Source organism: Mesoplodon bidens (genome assembly GCF_964165515.1).
Source record: "Mesoplodon bidens genome assembly, chromosome: 2".
Taxonomy (NCBI): domain Eukaryota; kingdom Metazoa; phylum Chordata; class Mammalia; order Artiodactyla; family Ziphiidae; genus Mesoplodon; species Mesoplodon bidens.
The window spans coordinates 34,412,551-34,431,711 of NC_138177.1; the positions used below are offsets into that span (position 1 = coordinate 34,412,551).

General features: G+C 41.0%; 1 protein-coding gene across 1 annotated transcript in view; it reads left to right on the plus strand.

The window, feature by feature from the left end:
- Nucleotides 1–19,161, plus strand: part of PAPPA2 (pappalysin 2) — a gene marked incomplete at both ends in the record, with an annotated part of 293,108 nt that overhangs the window by 107,466 nt on the left and 166,481 nt on the right. Inside the window, 2 exons of the mRNA XM_081225317.1 lie at nucleotides 16,397–16,690; nucleotides 18,345–18,537. Of these exons, the coding sequence (XP_081081443.1) occupies nucleotides 16,397–16,690; nucleotides 18,345–18,537 (487 nt within the window). The remainder of the gene's footprint in view (nucleotides 1–16,396; nucleotides 16,691–18,344; nucleotides 18,538–19,161) is intronic.

A 19,161-nucleotide genomic window follows, 5' to 3' on the forward strand; every position in this document is an offset into this window, starting at 1 on the left:
ATATAAATATACTTTTTTCATAGTTTTTAGTTAGTCACCTATTTCTCTGCTAAAAACATATTTTGAATAAAAACATAAACATTTTGTGATATTTTTAATTAAAGTTTTTATTTTGAGATCATTGAATATTCACATATAGTTGTAAGAAATAGTACAAAGAGATTCCACATACCCTTTACCCATTTTCCTTGCAAACCTGTAATACAATATCACAAGCAGTATATTAACATTGATATTGATCATAAGTTATAACATGTTAAAAATTTGTTCTCAGTTGAGTTAGCTTTTGAAATGATTCCTTGTCCAAAATTGATCAAGACAATATTTTTAAATGTTGATTAATGACTAGTAAACAAAGTGGAAAATACATATTTAATGAGCCAAGAGTGGCTTTTCTCTCCCAGATTAGTTCTTGTGTCAGTGGATGAAGAGTAATTATTTCTATAATAAGACAGGATTTAGCATCATTTATATTGCTTTTTTTCCCTTTTATAGCTCTAAGTACTGAGAAGCTTTGTTCACATAAATAAGTGGATGGGGAAAAAAAGAGTTCTGTTTGACTGAGTGGATGATGGTGCCAAGGTAGAAAATACAGAAAAAGCAGGAGCAAAGGGGGAGGCAGTTTGGTTTTGGAGGTGTTGAATTTGGGATCTCTACAAATTTGACCATGAAAGGCACTTCCACAAAAGCAGAAGGAGGAGCAGGATTCAGGCGTGTACCAGACAACAAAGGAGAGAGGGGTTTGAGAAAGTCCCTTGTGGCCCACAAATATGACTGCTTCAGAGTGATGAAATACGTACAAGGGCATCTTGGCCAGGTTAGAGAGGACAGTCGGTCACTCTCTGGCACAGAAGTTAGGCACTTCAGAGTGTTCTGGACCAGCCATCTTCCTTAATTGTTCTGGGGATTGTCTGTACTGCCGAGGAACATTCAGAGACCCTTATCAGATCATAAGCAACATGCCTCAATGCATGGGACCCAAGAACTTTGTGGGAGGGAACTTGAACCTGGCTCACAATGGGGCTTTAGACATATGGGATCTTCCAAGGAGTCCAGATAATGTGACCCTCGGAGGAAAAAAAATATCTTAGAGTGATAGAGTGGGCTATGGCTTCCGAAAGATAGGAAGAAATGTATCTTGAGCAAGTCACCTCATATAGAAAATGGGAATAACAAGCATGAGGAAGACTACCTGGCACATAGTAGGGCTTCAATAAATATTAGCTCCATTAGTAGTAGTAGCAGCAGCAGCAATAGAAGTTCCAAATACCATGGCTGCTATTGCTGGTTGGGCCCTTAGCTTCCCACCTACTTCATCTCCATCCTAGAGATTTTCAGTGCCCTAGAAAGAGGTTGGCTTTCTAGGGGGAAAAAAATGTGTTTTTAGGTGTCCAATTGCCTGCAATGGTAAAGCAGCTTATAAGAAACAAAGGGAGGCTCCTTATAAGTCACAGAAGGAAAGAATAAGTGATTGTTGGCAGTTTGGGGGAGACGGGTAGTGCCTGATGAGGGTCTGTGGGTGTCATAGGGCCAGATGGACTGGAGAACAGCTACCACAGGGGTGATGCAGATGTGGCAGGCATCTGGCAGAAAGCAAAGCAATAGCTGCATGAGGCGGGAAGGGGAAGACAAAAGCAGCAGACATGAGCTCTGAGGGGAGATATCCTTCCCTCACCTAGAACTTTTATAGGGGATCCCCCCACCCGAACAAAGCTTGACTTCCTCCTAACCAAACAGTTGACATTGAGATTAGGGTGTTACATCAATTGTGACACATTCATGCACAATGCGGGTGAGAAATAGACATTGATTTGGCAAGTGGGAAGTCTCTGTTAATCTCAGCCCAATTGTTTCTGTGGAGTATGGGTGTAGGAGCCAGCATGGGAGAGGTAGAAGAATCCACAGCAGGTAAAGGGAAGCACACTCTGGTGCAACAAATCACTGAATAGTTGGGCTAGAGCAAAGCAATTTTGTTCCTCTCCACTCTGTCCCCTCTTCACTATGCCAGAGTGGAGTGATTCTTCCCCAAGACAAGGAATAAACAGGACATGTAAACTGGAGCACACCATGTCCATATGAGGACTTAGAGCATCATTAATGAGACAGGCTACAGGACGTGAACAGGATGAGGACTGTTCCTTGGAATTACCCACTGGTTGCTACTGTAGATTATTTGTCAGATGATAATATTCAGCAAATGGGGTAATTTTAGGTGCCTTGGGGTTTCAAACATAATGAACACTCTTGGATATTGAAACTTTGGAAAAAATTATCCTAGGATATGACCTAAATGCCCTGAAATTGGGGTGTCCCAAAGATAGGTTTATACGTTTATAAGTAGGTGGAATAAATAATCACCTTTGTGTGTGATGCATTGAAAGATCTCCTTTCTTAAAATATGTCCTAGTAAGCATTGAATCTTTAGTGCCCAGAACAGTACCTGACACTGAATAGATGCTCAATAAATGCTGAATTGATAAATCAATTGTAGAAAATATCTTTCCCATTTATACTCTGTAGTGTGAGGTTGTGGGTGTTTGAAGCACCACCGTCATCCAGAAACAAGGAAAGGAGTACATCATAAGTCTCCAAGGCCTCAGTGATAACATCTTCAGTTTTCGTTAATCAAATGACTTTTCTCCCATGGTATGGGAGGCGTTAGAAAGCCCGGAGTGAGGGAGGCATCCATGTGGTACTGGGAGTATCTAATGAGGAGGAAGTGCCACGTGGCCTTGGCTTCAGAGTGGTCCAGCCTGAATGCCAGTTCTTCTTCTCCAGATTGCAGGTTCTTCTTCCATAGCTCGAGCAGGGCTAGTGGTGTTCACCTGTCCCCGATGCCAGGCCCAGGGTGGGGCTCCACCCCCGCCCTGCCCCCAACCCTGTGGGAGGCTGGGCCACATGCAGTTCTGAGTCCCCAGGGGCCACAGCTGAGGAGAGTGAGGTGGCTGAGCCCTGGATAGCTGAGGAGACATTGAAAGAACAATGGCAATAGAAAATCAATACAACATGAAAACAGGAATCTGCATCCTGAGTGGATTGGAAAATCAGGGAGTAGTAGAAGGCTAGCAGACCACACAAAAACACTCCTCCATCCTTTGTTGCTGTGTGGCTGACAGGGTCTTGGTGCTCCAGCCGGGTTTCAGGCCTGAGCCTCTGAGGTGGGAGTGCTGAGTTCAGGACATTGAAACACTGGAGACCTCCCAGCCCCATATTTCCCGGAGATCTCCGTCTCAAGGCTAAAACCCAGCTCCACTCAACGACCAGCAAGCTCCAGTGCTGGACACTGCATGCCAAATAACTAGCAAGACAGGACTACAATCCCACCCATTAGCAGAGAGGCTGCCTAAAATCATACTAAGTTCACAGACACCCCAAAACACACCACTAGATGTAGTTCTGCGCCAGAAAGACAAGGTCCAGCCTCATCCACCAGAGCACAGGCACGAGTCCCCTCCACCAGGAAGCTTACACAACCCACTGAACCAACCTTACCCACTGCGGGCAGACACCAAAGACAACGGGAACTACAAACATGCACCCTAAGAAAAGGAGACCCCCCCAAATGCAGTAAGTTAAGCAAAATGAGAAAATAGAGAAATACACAGCAGATGAAGGATCAAAGTAAAAACCCACCAGACCAAACAAATGAAGAGGAAATAGGCAGTCTATCTGAAAAAGAATTCAGAGTAATGATACTAAAGATGATCCAAAATCTTGGAAATGGAATGGAGAAAATACAAGAAACATTTAAGAAGGACCTGGAAGAACTAAAGAGCAAACAAACAATGATGAACAACACAATAAATGAAATTAAAAATTCACTAGAAGGAATCAATAGCTAATAACTGAGGCAGAAGAACGGATAAGTGACCTGAAATATAAAATAGTGGAAATTACCACAGAGCAGAATAAAGAGAAAAAGAATGAAAAGAATTGAGGACAGTCTCAGAGACTTCTGGGACAACATTAAACGAACCAACATTCGAATTATAGGGGTCCCAGAAGAAGAGAAAAAGAAAGGGACTGAGAAAATATTTGAAGAGATTATAGTTGAAAACTTCCTTAATATGGGAAAGGAAATAGTTAATCAAGTCCTGAAAGCACAGAGTCCCATACAGGATTAATTCAAGGAGAAACATGCCAAGACACATATTAATCAAACTATCAAAAATAAAATACAAAGAAAAAATATTAAAAGCAGCAAGAGAAAGCAACAAATAGCATACAAGGGAATCCCCATAAGGTTAACAGCTGATCTTTCAGCAGAAAATCTGCAAGCCAGACGGGAATGGTAGGACATATTTAAAGTGATGAAAGGGAAAAACCTACAACAAAGATTACTCTACTCAGCAAGGAACTCATTCAGATTCGACAGAGAAACCAAAACCTTTCCAGACAAGCAAAAGCTAAGAGAATTCAGTACCACCAAACAAGCTTTACAACAAATGCTAAAGGAACTTTTCTATGCAGGAAACAGAAGAGAAGGAAAAGACCTACAATAACGAACCCAAAACAGTTAAGAAAATGGTAATAGGAACATATATAATCGATAACTACCTTAAATGTAAATGGATTAAATGCTCCAACCAAAAGACATAGACTGGCTGAATGGATACAAAAGCACGACCTGTATATATGCTGTCTACAAGAGACCCACTTCAGACCTACAGACACATAAGACTGAAAGTGAGGGGATGGAAAAAGATATTCCATGCAAATGGAAATCAAAAGAAGATGGAGTGCCAATTCTAATATCAAAAAATAGACATTAAAATAAAGACTATTCCAAGAGACAAAGAAGGACACTACGTAATGATCAATCTTGGATTGATCAAGGGATCAATCCAAGAAGAAGATATAACAATTATAAATATTTATGCACCCAATATAGGAGCACCTCAATACATAAGGCAAATGCTAACAGCCATAAAAGGGGAAATAGACAGTAAAACAGTCATCATGGGGGACTTTAACACTCCACTTTCACCAATGGACAGATCATCCAAAATGAAAATAAACAAGGAAACACAAGCTTTAAATGACACATTAAACAAGATGTACTTAATTGATATTTATAGGACATTCCATCCAAAAACAACAGAATACACTTTCTTCTCAAGTGCTCATGGAACATTCTCCAGGATAGATCATATCTTGGGTCACAAATCAAGCCTTGGTAAATTTAAGAAAATTGAAATCGTATCAAGTATCTTTTTCTACCACAATCTATGAGACTAGATATCAATTACAGAAAAAATCTGTAAAAAAAAATACAAATACATGGAGGCTAAACAACACACTACTAAATAGCAAAGAGATCACTGAAGAAATCAAAGAGGAAATAAAAAAAAATCTAGAAACAAATGACAGTGAAAAAACGACAACCCAAAATCTATGCGATGCAGCAAAAGCATTTCTAACAGGGGAGTTTAGAGCAATACAATCCTACCTCAAGAAACAAGAAAAATATCAGATAAACAACCTAACCTTACACCTAAAGCAATTAGAAAAAGAAGAACAAAAAGAACCACAAATTTTGCAGAAGAAAAGAAATCATAAAGATCAGATCAGAAATAAATGAAAAAGAAATGAAGGAAATGATAGCAAAGATTAATAAAACTAAAAGCTGACTCTTTGAGAAGATAAACAAAATTGATAAACCATTAGCCAGACTCATCAAAAAAAAAAAAAGGGAGAAGACTCAAATCAATAGAATTAGAAAAGAAAAAGGAGAAGTAACAGCTGACCCTGCAGAAATACAAAGAATCATGAGGGATTACTACAAGCAATTATATGTCAATAAAATGGACAACCTGGAAGAAATAGGCAAATTCTTAGAAAAGCACAACCTTCCGAGACTGAAGCAGGAAGAAATAGAAAATATAAACAGACCAATCACAAGCACTTAAATTGAGACAGTGATTAAAAATCTTCCAACAAACAAAAGCCCAGGACCAGATGGCTTCACAGGTGAATTCTATCAAACATTTAGAGAAGAGCTAACACCTATCCTTCTCACACTCTTCCAAAATATAGCAGAGGGAGGAACACTTGCAAACTCATTCTACAAGGCCGCCATCAACCTGATACCAAAACCAGACAAAGCTGTCACAAAGAAAGAAAACTACAGGCCAATATCACTGATGAACATAGACGCGAAAATCCTCAACAAAATACTAGCAAACAGAATCCAGCAACACATTAAAAGGATCATACACCATGATCAAATTTGGTTTATCCCAGGAATGCAAGGACTCTTCAATATATGCAAATCAAACAATGTGATACACCATATTAACAAATTGAAGGAGAAAACCATATGATCACCTCAATAGATGCAGAAAAAGCTTTTGACAAAATTCAACACCCATTTATGATAAAATGCCTCCAGAAAGTAGTCATAGAGGGAACTTACCTCAACATAATAAAGGCCATTTATGACAAACCCACAGCCAACATCATTCTCAATGGTGAAAAACAAACCATTTCCACTAAGATTAGGAACAAGGCAAGGTTGCCCTCTCTCACCACTATTATTCAACACAGTATTGGAAGCTTTAGCCACGGCAATCAGAGAAGAAAAAGAAATAATAGGAATCCAAATCGGAAAAGAAGAAATACAACTGTCACTGTTTGCAGATGACACAATACTATACATAGAGAATCCTAAAGATGCTACCAGAAAAGTACTAGAGCGAATCAATGAATTGGGGAAAGTAGCAGGATACAAAATAATGCACAGAAATCTCTTGCATTCCTATACACTAATGATGAAAAATCTGAAAGAGAAATTAAGGAAACCCTCCCATTTACCGTTGCAACAAAAAGAATAAAATACCTAGGAATAAACATAACTAAGGAGACAAAATACCTGTATGCAGAAAACTATAAGACACTGATGCAAGAAAGTAAAGATGATACAAACGGATAGATATACCATGTTCTTGGATTAGGAGAATCAACATTGTGAAAATGACTATAATATCGAAAGCAATCTACAGATTCAGTGCAATCCCTGTCAATCTACCAATGGCATTTTTCATAGAACAAGAACAAAAAATTTCACAATTTGTATGGAAACACATAAGACCCCAAATAGCCAAAGCTATCTTGAGAAAGGAAAAGAGAGCTGGAGGAATCAGGATCTCTGACTTCAGACTATACTACAAAGCTACAGTAATCAAGACAGTATGGTACTGGCACAAAAACAAATATAGATCAATGGAACAGGATAGAAAGCCCAGAGATAAACCCAAGCACATATGGTCACCTTATCTTTGATAAAGGAGGGAGGGATATACAATGGAGAAAAGACACCTCTTCAATAAGTGGTGCTGGGAAAACTGGACAGCTACATGTAAAAGAATGAAATTAGACCGCTCCCTTACACCATACACAAAAACAAACTCAAATTGGGTTAAAGACCTAAATATAAGGCCAGAGACTAGAAAACTCTTAGAGGACAATATATGCAGAACACTCTATGACATAAATCACAGCAAGATCCTTTTAGGCCCACCTCCTAGAGAAATGGAAATAAAAACAAAAATAAACAAATGGGACCTACTGAAACTTAAAAGCTATTGCACAGCAAAGGAAACCATAAACAAGATGAAAAGACAACCCTCAGAATGGGATAAAATATTTGCAAATGAAAGAATTGACCAAGGATTAATCTCCAAAATATAGAAGCAGCTCATGCAGCTCAATATCAAAAAATCAAACAACGCAATCCAAGAATGGGCAGAAGACCTAAATAGACATTTGTCCACAGAAGATATACAGATTGTCAGCAAACACATGAAAGGATGTTCAACATCACTAATCATTAGAGAAATGCAGATCAAAACTACAATGAGGTATCACCTGACACCAGTCAGAATGACCATCATCCAAAAATCTACAAACTATAAATGCTGGAGAGGGTGTGGAGAAAAGGGAACCCTCTTGCACTGTTGGTGGGAATGTAAATTGATACAGCCACTATGGAGAACAGTATGGAGTTTCCTTAAAAAGCTAAATGTAGAACTGCCATATGACCCAGCAATCCCACTACTGGGCATATACCCTGAGAAAACCATAATTCAAAAACAGTCATGTTCCACAGTGTTCATTGCAGCTCTATTTACAATAGCTAGAACATGGAAGCAACCTAAGTGTCCACTGACAGATGAATGGATAAAGAAGATGTGGTACATATATACAATGGAATTTTACTCAGCCATAAAAAGAAACGAAATTGAGTTATTTGTAGTGAGGTGGATGTACCTGGAGTCTGTCATACAGAGTGAAGTAAGTCAGAAAGAGAAAAACAAATACCATATGCTAACACATATATATGGAATCTAAAAAAAAAAAAAAAAAAAAAGGTTCTGAAGAACCTAGGGGCAGGACAGGAATAAAGACGCAGATGCAGTGAATGGACTTGAAGACACGGGCAGAGGGAAGTGTAAGCTGGGAGAAAGTGAGAGAGTGGCATGGACGTATATACACGACCAAACGTAAAATAGAGAGCTAGTGGGAAGCAGCCGCATAGCACAGGGAGATCGGCTCCATGTTTTGTGACCACCTAGAGGGGTGGGATAGGGAGGGTGGGAGGGAGACACAAGAGGGAGGAGATATGGGGATATATGTATACGTATAGCTGGTTCACTTTGTTATACAGCAGAAACTAACACACCATTGTAAAGCAATTATACTCCAGTAAAGATGCTAAAAAAAAAACCCAAAAAAACCAAGCCTGGAGTGCTTGCCAGTTGTGGGTAGGAGTGGCTGAAAGAGGTTAAAAGGAGATAAAACATGATATCAGACTTTGCAAAATCTTTACCCTCTACACATTCTTCTCTTTGTTCAGTCTTGTCCAGAACTAGGACTTCTTTCTAATGAGACCACAGGCTGTAAAACTTAGAAGCCAATATAAGATTTGGAGATGAATGGTTCCTGGGCTGGTTCTGTTAAAAATTTGCTTCATTTTCTAAGTACTTGTGATTTTTTTTTAACCTTTTCCATTTCTTTCTTTCCCTTTGTCTGTCAGCCCACCTCTGCCACTTTCTTCCCTTGCCCTGCTCCAAAGTGCTCCTTCCTTGGACCCCCACACATTTTGATAGCTTTGTTGCTTCCTTGCAGAGTGTGATTGGGGTAGTGTGTCTCAGCCAGTAACTGGAAGTAATTATGGAGACACCTGCAGACCAGCTCTGAACCTCCTTGTTTTATGGGCATATAACATTCAGCCCTAAAAGTTTTACAGAACTCTTTTAAAGCCATTTCAACGCATGTCCTTTCCTCAAGCTGCCTGAGTTTCCTTTTTGTTTTGTTTTGTTTTGTTTTTAATAGAAGTGACTTTGGGAATCATTCTCTTCGCCACGTGCTACTCTGGCGGTCTTGTGCTTAAGCTGGGAAAAGCCAGTTGGAACTTGGATACAGCATCACTTTGGGAGCTTGGCTGTCTGCTACTGAGATTTAATCTTTTAATCAGCAACTTCTCTCTTTTCTTCCCCTGCACCATCCTCTGGACCACACAACAACCCTGTCTTAGTGTTTTAGTTCGTCTCTTATAATCAAGGCTGAAAGGTCTCCTAAGAAGGCATTTGTGCTCCCCGCCAGTCCATTAAGCAACAGCTGCGCCACACATGGCCACCAGTTGCTAAATCCAGAAAGCCCCATTCATATTATGTTCTATGTACAAGTAAGTGGTACTGGCATGTAGTGAGTTGACGTTCCAGTACAACATTCAGGTATGCAAGAAATGTAATTTTTATTTATTCTTCTATAATGAACTTTATACTTATTTTGAGCCCCGCTGTTGCTGGGTAGTACAGATTTATTCTTAGTCAGTTGAGTTTCTTTTGCCTGGGTCTGTATCTAACTGCAGAGCTGACTTATAAATGCCAAGGCCATAGATGGAAGGACCCATTTTGTCCTTAGTTATCAGGTGATGCTGGTAACCTAAGATGACCCTTGTTCCTATCACAGGGTCCTTCACCTTCAGGGATTCTCTGGAAGGCTCTCTGTCACCCTGCCCTCTTAGCCTCACTGGTCAGCATTATTCTTTAGAACTGGTCTCCTTACTCAGGAATCCATCACTGGAATGAGGAAAAACCCCCCTCTTGTCAGATCACATGCACCTATTTTGAATCTTTATCCCTTTACTGGGGTCTCAAAGGAATGGATTACAGTCCATTTTATCTGGACCCACCACCGTCTATACATTACCATTATTTCCTTTTTATCTCTTTTCCTCCAGCTTAGGAGAATCTTTTCTAGGCTAAAATGTGGTGTTAGTGTTGGTATGTCAGACAAGGATTACTTTCCTCCATTTATCCATCATGCTGGCTAAACCATGGAGTCCTCTCGGGGAATGGTATAGGTTTTGGAAATCTCACATCCAGAAAAGGACTTCTTTCCTTGCTTTTCACTCTGTAATGTAAGGTAGTGAATGAATGCAGGTAATGAATGTATGCAAAAGAGTCTGGCAGTAGGGTAAGGGGGAGGGAGGCAAGGAACCACTTGGGTGAAATGTTAGTATTTCCAAAATGTTGCCCCTCAATTCACACTATTACTTCAAAATTTCCCCTGAGTAGGTGCTCTTGGTCTGGTGGTCAGTCCCTAGGAAGCCTTGTAGGAGAGGCGTTGGGGAGGTGAATGAGAGTAGAGAGAGTCTAATAGTGTCTCAGAGTGAAGACTGAAGGGCCAAGGTATGGTTGAAACATATATTGACCTGTCTTTCTACTTCCTGTTTCAAAATGGCAGGTGAGAGCAGAGAACACAAAGGAAGGAATTCTATTGTAGGAAAGGGAATCCCGTCCCTCCCATCCTATCACCACATTTATCCCTCAATTATGTTTTAATTTTATCCTTCCAGATGAGAAAAGACAAAAATGGGCAGTGGTTTTGAGTGTAGGGAATGATAATTATAGTCTCTAAAACTAGAGAAGTAGGAAGGAAAAGGTCATTGACACTACATAAAAAGGGGTCTTGAACCTACCAGCAAGGTCTATGAAGAATTAAGCCTACTGTTCCAATCCCTTAAGATTTCCTTTCCTCCCACAGTCACTAATTTCAGGCTACTGCAGTATGCTGTCTGTGAAGAGAATGGGCACTTGTCTATTTGCAACTCTATCCAATTCATTTCTGTCTTCTGGGTGTCCCTGGGTCTTAAGATCAGAATAACATGGAAACAAAGTGTGAGCAGCTTAGAGGCAAATCAGAGCTCCTTATGTGAGGGTATTTGTCTACCTTGCCTGATGATGTCTGGTATCACTCTGTGAGGTCTGCCCAGTTTGTGATCAGACCCTAGCTTTCATTTTCTTGGTGAATGAAGATGGTGAGGTGGGAGCCAGTGAGGGGTGGGAGCAAATGAGTGTGTGTGACCAGGCTGCATTAGGTAATTATAATAATATTGACAAATAGTCTAATACACATTTTGAATTACGTTGTTCTGGAAAATAAGCTAAATGCTTATTTATCTGCATCACTGTCAATACTTCAATTTTTATAACAACCCTTTGAGGTAGGAACTCTTGTTATTTCCATTGAACAGATCGGGAAATAGCCTTAGCACTTTTAAAGAATGTCCCCCTAAATAAATACCAATACATTTCCAGTGAGAGTCCACAGCCAAAGAAGGAGCCCTGGTCACTCCAAAGGCCACTTAGTGTGAGAGAGCCTTCTGTGCAACGGTGTAAGGACCCACTTGTAACCTCTCGGAGTGTGACCCATGTTGTTGGTAACGAAAATGGAGGAAAGTGTGGGGCATAAGTACCCACTTCAGAAGATGATGCTGGTTTGCTTGAATATTAAGAATAGTCCTGGTAGGTAGCATTTTGTACTACCTTTTCTTGATTTCTATTAAGTTCCTCCTGGAAAAGAATTGCTCATTCCCCTGTGAGGGTAGGTTGAACCCAAGTGACAGAGAGGACAGGAAGGAGTTGCTACTCTTGGGACTTGGTTTTTACTTATTATATATCATGTCTTCTTCCTTCTTCTTTTTAAATTGAAATATGATTTACAATATTGTGTTAGTTTCAGGTGTACAGCAAAGTGATATATATATATATGTATATGCTTTTTCAGATTCTTTTCCATTATAGGTTATTACAAGATACTGAATATAGTCCCCTGTGCTATACAGTAGGTCCCTATTGTTTACCTATTTTATATATAGTAGTGTGTATACGTTAAGCCCATACTCCTAATTTATCCCTCCCCCACCTGTACCCTTTGGTAACCATAAGTCTGTTTTCTATATCTGTGAGTCTATTTCTGTTTTGTAAATAAGTTCATTTGTATAATTTTTTAAAATTCCACATATAAGTGATATCATATGATACTTGTCTTTCTCTGTCTGACTTACTTCACTTAGTATGATAATCTCTAGGTTCATCCATGTTGCTGTAGATGGTATTATGTCATTCTTTTTATGGCTGAGTAATATTCCATTGTGCATATGTACCACATCTTTATCCATTCATCTGTTGGTGGACATTTAGGTTGCTTCCATTTTTTGGCTATTGTAAAGAGTGCTACTATGAACATTGGAGTGCATATATCTTTTCGAATTAGAGTTTTTATCTTTTTCTGGATACATGCCCAGGAGAGAGATTGCAGGATCATATGGTAGCTCTATTGTTAGCTTCTTAAGGAACCTCCATACTGTTCTCCATAGTGGCTGTACCAATTTATATTCCCACCAACAGTGTAGGATGGTTCTCTTTTCTCCATACCCTCTTCTTTTTCCTTCTTAATGAAAAGTTTTCACCTTCCTCTTTTTATTTTTTGACCAACATTCCTCTTTAGATTTTGAGTCTTATGCCTCACTCAGACTTTGGCATGAGCGTGTGGGGTGTGTGTGTGTAATTTTCATCAAAATGTGAAAGAACTTTTATAAAGTAAACCATGAAATAAGTTAATGTCTTTCTTCCCCATGTGGGTGTATCAGTGTGTGTGTCTCTGAGTGATTAAAACCCACTCCCCTAATAACTTAACCAGTCTGTTTTAGCTGGAATAAAGAGGGATTGAGAACAGTGTGGGACGCCCATGCTCAGGAGAGAGGAAGGAGAGTACACACTTGCGGGAAGGGTGTGAGGATGAACAGGCAGTGAGTGGATCACTTGACCAGATAGAGAGTAGATGTCTGCGGCTGCTCGTTCCCAGCTTTTCCCCTTCTCCTCAGGCTACTGAGAGATGGGAGTCTGGGAACGCAGCTCACCAAGCCGAGGTGGTGACGGTCCATAACACAAATTTCTCCACATGGTTTTTATGATTGTCTCACTCAGTCCTGCATGCTAGCTCTCAGAGGCACAGGAAGAGAATAGGAAGGACTCTTAGCCATAAGCCTGTGTAGCCCCCTCACTTTGCAGAAGAGACCTTGGGAAAGGTTAAAGAGCAGGGCCAGTGTCACACAGCTAGTCAGGGTCGGGACCACATTTCAAAGTCCTTAAGTTCTAGTCTATAACCTTGGGGTCTACTGGACAGAATTACTGTAAGAGGTCTAGGGTCTTGGCCTTCTTCCTTAACCTAGGTTGGTGTACACAGCACTTACTCCTGAATGAGAGTATGCACTGTTCTAATTATATAGTAACTAAGCTCATTACTGGGTGTTCCATACAGATGATTTGGGGCTAGAAGTATCATCTCTCTGGAATCAAAAATATAACTGTCAGTAAATGTGTTCAAAGGCTTATGCTTTTTGTTAAAATTTAAGTGCCGTATGGTTAAATCTATATTCTCCTGCTTTGAGGATGTGTGTTAAGGGTGCTGTGGTTGAGAACTCTGGCCAGTTGTCCTTGGTATGGAGGAAATTTGCTGGCAGGGCTGAGGATTTGCATGTTTATGCTTTTTCCTCCTCTTATAAATAACCAGGTTTATTGAAAGGAGACTGTGAATATTTTTAGATTTGGAAAAATCTCATTTGGACTTGAGGCAGAGACTTCTAGAGGTTGATAAGAAACCTACTATTATCATGACCACTCTCATATCCACTTTGAGTGCCCCAAGGCCACACTCCAAGCCTATGTCTTTGACACATGCTACTTTTGCTAGCCCTTCTTCCTGGAACCTTATTTCTGTTCAGCTCTAGTTCCTTTCTCTGCTGCTAGAGGAGATCCCAAGAGAACTTGTCTTGGACTTAACCATAGGATGAAGAGGTATTTGACATTTGCTCAGGGGCAAGAATATGGATAGAAAATAACTATTGATTGGGAAGCTTTTTGGTATTTGGTAGTATTTCATGCATTGCACTCTGAGTAATTCAGTATTCCAGATGTCAAAAGGTGTTCTACCCCAAGCAGGTTCTGTGTTCAAATAAATTTGGGGCACAAAGGATTAAACAAAATTGCTGCAGGACTTTTCAGAACCTTTAACAAAACAGTTCTCAGGTACAATGTGAATCTTCCAGAGGACGTATGGCATGCTACCTTTCTTTCTTCAAGCATATTTAACCACTGATACTACTTTTTTTTTTTGCAAAGTATCACCCAGGACCGGAGTTTATGGACACAATTTGGGAAAAACTACTCAACGTAGATACTCAAAACTTATAGGCAAGTTGTAGCCTTTCAAAGTTTGATTCTGGCAAATTGGTATAAACAATTTGGAGAGAACAAAAACGTGTTCTGTTAGAGTCCTCATTGATGTGAAGGTCGATATTGCTGTTGGAGAACTGAGAGCATAATGGTGTATAACTTTGATGATAATTATTACTGAAACTGGATATGTAAACATGAAGCGGAAGGCATCTTGAAAGATGGAAATTCATTGTACCAGGTTTATTCAAATACTGGCCACCCTGGATGTTTTTTAAATAGATCTGTTTTCCAACTAATTTTTACATATAGGTTGACATAATAATGATGCACAAATGTATAAAATTATACAGGATATATTTTTATAAAAGGAAAAAATAATGTTGAATGTTTACTGGAAGTACTAGAAATGATAAACAAGGAAGATGAAGTCTAGCTTTCTTTTAGATGTGAAAGTAGACGGTATATCTCAGGACAAGTCTAAGCACGGCTTGGTTAATGTCAGCATGTCTGGGTAGACTAGAAGAAACTAGAACTTGGATTTAGAAACTGCCCTTTGCAATAAGGTAGTCCCTAAAAAGGCAGATTGAGCTGCCCATTACAGAAACCAATGGGTGTGGCACCAGATACCCTGGTGACTGTATCCTGCCCATAAAACCATGTATGTAGTTGTCTATAGGGTATTGTATAGAGTTCAGGAATGGGACATATTGAATATAATCTGGCAAAAGAAAGGCAGGGCTGTTCTTCTCGGGGGCCCACTATACTCAGCAGACTATTGATACAGGGAGGACTTAGGTAGGAGGAATGAAGCAAGTCTGGGGAACTGGGATTGGATCTGGGACACAGGGGCAGGATCAGCCTGGAAATATAGCTAGGGTGACTCTGGACACCAGAGGGTTGGTCCAGAGCTGTTGACATTCCCTGTTCCAGGTACTGGAGATGAAGATGGGTCTGATCCTGACAGTGTTTAGGGGTGAAGAAGGAAAGTCTTCCATGGCGAGAGGAGAGAAGCAGGGATTGGGAGCTAGACAGATAGAAGTTGGGACACTCAGAGATCCTTAGCCTTTTCTTTTGTAATATACAGTGATACCACTAGGTCTTTCATCTAAGCCCAGATTGGATGCAATGGATGGAACTCTTCTCTGAAACACCTCCCTTGGTGTTCTCAGGGAGATTTGGGAGGAATGAGAGTGGAGCAAATTCCTGTAGTGCCCATGACATTTGGAATTTCATGGTAGTTCAGTTGGACTTGTCCTTTGTCTCAATGGTTGTTAGCTCCTTGAGATTAGGGGTCATAAAATCAGAAGCAGCATGTACAACGGTCATTTACTAAACTCCTTCAATATGCCAAATGCTTTAAAAAAGGAGTGCTCTCATCTCCACTTTACAGACAACAAAACTGAGCTTCTAGAAGGTCAGATAGCTGTTCAAGTCCTCAGAGAATCGCATGTGCTTTCACTTAGACCAATGGCTCTCAACCTGGGAAGTTTTAAAAAATACTGAGGCATGTACCCTATCCTCAACTATTTGGATTCATTTCACTGGGGCTGGCATTTGGACATCTGTATTTTTCAACAGGTGATTTTAATGCACAGCCAGGGCTGAGAATCCTGGCCCTCTATAATGTCACCTTGTCTGTATTGTTATCCCTGGCATTTAATACAGCGCTCACCCAAGACAGAGGTTAAAGACATGTTTATTGATTGGTTCAGAAGGTATCTGTGGCCAGAGGGAAGACCAAGGACTGAATGCCACTAGAAGTTATAAAGCATCCCCTTAGAGGCTGGAATTGAACATTCAATGTTTATCAGAAGACAGAGGGTGGCTATTCATTACATGCTTAGAGATGTTTTGCAAACCTTCCATTACAGGTGGTGTTGTCCTCAACCCAGCCTATTATGGCATGCCTGGCCACACCAACATCATGATCCATGAGGTGGGGCATGTCCTGGGACTCTACCATGTCTTCAAAGGGGTCAGTGAAAGAGAATCCTGTGACGACCCCTGCAGGGAGACGGTGCCATCTATGGATACAGGAGACCTCTGTGCCGACACTGCCCCCACTCCCAAGAGTAAGCTGTGCCAGGACCCAGAGCCTATCAATGACACCTGTGGCTTCACCCACTTCCCAGGGGCTCCATTCAGCAACTACATGAGTTATACAGGTATCACAACAGTCCTGATGTCTTTGTTTTTATTAAGATTACATGGGAGCCTTTTGGGGCCGGGAGGGTGGAGGTATGGGAATTAAGAGAGGATTATCAAGCAGTCATGCATGCCAGAGAGTTGAAGTGTATTTGTCATGGCATATTCTTTTTTTTTTTTCATGTCTTTGAAGAACTTAAAGAAATATTGAAATATTAAGGGGTCTCATTGACTAGATTCTCCTCCACTAAAAATTAAAAAATAAGCATATTTGTATCTCAATTAAAAAGAGGGAGAAAGCCAAAAGCTCTCTTGAGAGCCCTTTCACCTCTAGAACTTGGTTATTTTGCTTCTTTCCCATATTCGTAGGGATTTACTCTGAAGGAGAGTCCAAAGGTGATGGAGAAAGAGGTTTCTGGTTCAAAGTGGCTCTTTGTACTATTTTTGAAGTTGGTCAAGGAGATGGCCCTGGTTAATTTTAAGCTCAGAGTTCCTTTTTCTGTTATGTCATTTTTTTTAAAGTATCAGATTCTCTCTTCTTCCAGCACTAGACAAGGGTGGATTCTTAGCTTGCCTACAGAAAATGGTGCTGTTTCATTTAAAAAATGGTACTTTCTTGGTCCCGGTTTTGTTGTCTTGGATTATGCTTCTTCTTTGTCCTTTCACACACCTCCCTTGTTTCTGTCAGAAAGTAATACTACTCATCATCTCCTGATAATGGACTTAAATTTATCCCTAAAATCAAGGACTGATGTGATTTGATGACTTATTCCAGTGGTGAAGGAAGGAAGTAATTTTTCTATAACATCCAGGGGCTTCTTGGTGATAAGTTCTAGATAACTATCCAAAAAAAAAAAAAAAAAGAAAGGAAGAAAAGATAACTGACAGATGCTGACCATGCCTTTGCAAGGAAGAAAAAGTGCTGAGCTGGTCCTGTCGGTGACCCATCAATATATTCCTATCTAAGTCTCATCTTGGTGCATGATTCAGGTACATCAAATTCATAAGGACCAGCATCCTTGCCTCTCCCAACAAGCACACAGTGGCCCTTGCCAGGGCAGAGAGACCAGGCAATGGGGTGCGGAGGGCAGAGCTATTTAGGCACCGCCTTTGAAATGGACAGAGGAAACATCTAAGAAGCAGAGGGGAGTGCTTCACTGGTGGGCCTTCATGGAAGAAGGCCTGGAAGCTAAGATAACTCCTTTTCTAACCCTATGAAAAATGCACCTAATAGGAAATTTTACCAGCTCTAAAAGGAAGTTGAGGATCACCATTCCCAGTCCTGCTGCCTGCTTGACTTTTTGGCTTTCTCTCCTCTTGAGCATCTCCATGAATACTCACTAACCTGGGCCAAAGTCATTGGGCATAAAGCAGGTGTCTGCAACTCCACACATGTTCACAAATTAAAAGGCCATATGCTGAAACACTGCCATCTTGTGGTTTCCTGAATAAACAATGTCAGCTCAGAGCAGCCCTGAACCCCAGGGCATGAGTCTCACTCTGGCCAACATCAAGGTAAACATCAAGCCCAACTTTAGAGATAAGCCAGTGCTCTTCTCTGCCTTCTCTTTCCCACTTCCAGCCTAGCTATTTCCTGGCAAAATCTATCCCTACCTTGGTGGACATTACAGGTTAAAACCTCCATCTCTCTTGTTCCCTTTTTTGTCTCTGCAGATGACGACTGCACTGACAGCTTCACCCCTAACCAAGTGGCCCGAATGCACTGCTATTTGGACCTTGTATATCAGCAATGGACTCAAAGCCGAAAGCCCACCCCCATTCCCATCCCACCCATGGTCATCGGGCAGACCCCCCTGTCCCTCACTATCCACTGGCTGCCTCCAATTAGTGGAGTTGTGTATGACAGGTGAGAGAGGCACTGGTATCTTTCTCTGTGGCATTTCTTGTGAACAAGGGGAAGGACGTGAAGTTGGGGGAACCCCAGTTTGGAACTCTAAATATGCACTGCTACTCAGGGCTGCCTCCGCCACCCTGCTCAGTACTCATCTCCTGAGCAGAGCTCATGGGGCTCTCACGTCAGCCAGTGGTGCATCGTACGTGCCCACTCCTTGACGAGGGGCATCCGGATGTTTCCAGAAATCACATCTCGTGGGCTTCTAGGAGCTGCGAAGGGGTTGACAAATGTGATAAAAAATGACTTGACAAAACTGAGATGGCATTTGCCACCTGTCCAGGTCAGCTGTTCCTCCTTGGTGTAAGGGTGGAGCAGGGCTTGCTGCTTGCACAGTGGTGTCTGGAAGAATGGAAGTAAGGTATGTTCCTCCAGGCAGTTCTGGGGATGAGTGGGTGGCCGGCGACTCAAGCTGTGCATCAGGGGCTTAACTGGCTCGTGTGGGCATTTCTAGTGCCTCCTCTGTGTCCTGTTGTACCCCGTGCCTACCCCACGCCTACCCCACTTATGGCTACTATCTTGCGGAATTGTCATTATCTGTTCATTTTCCTATCTGCTCCACTACTCAACTGGCAATTC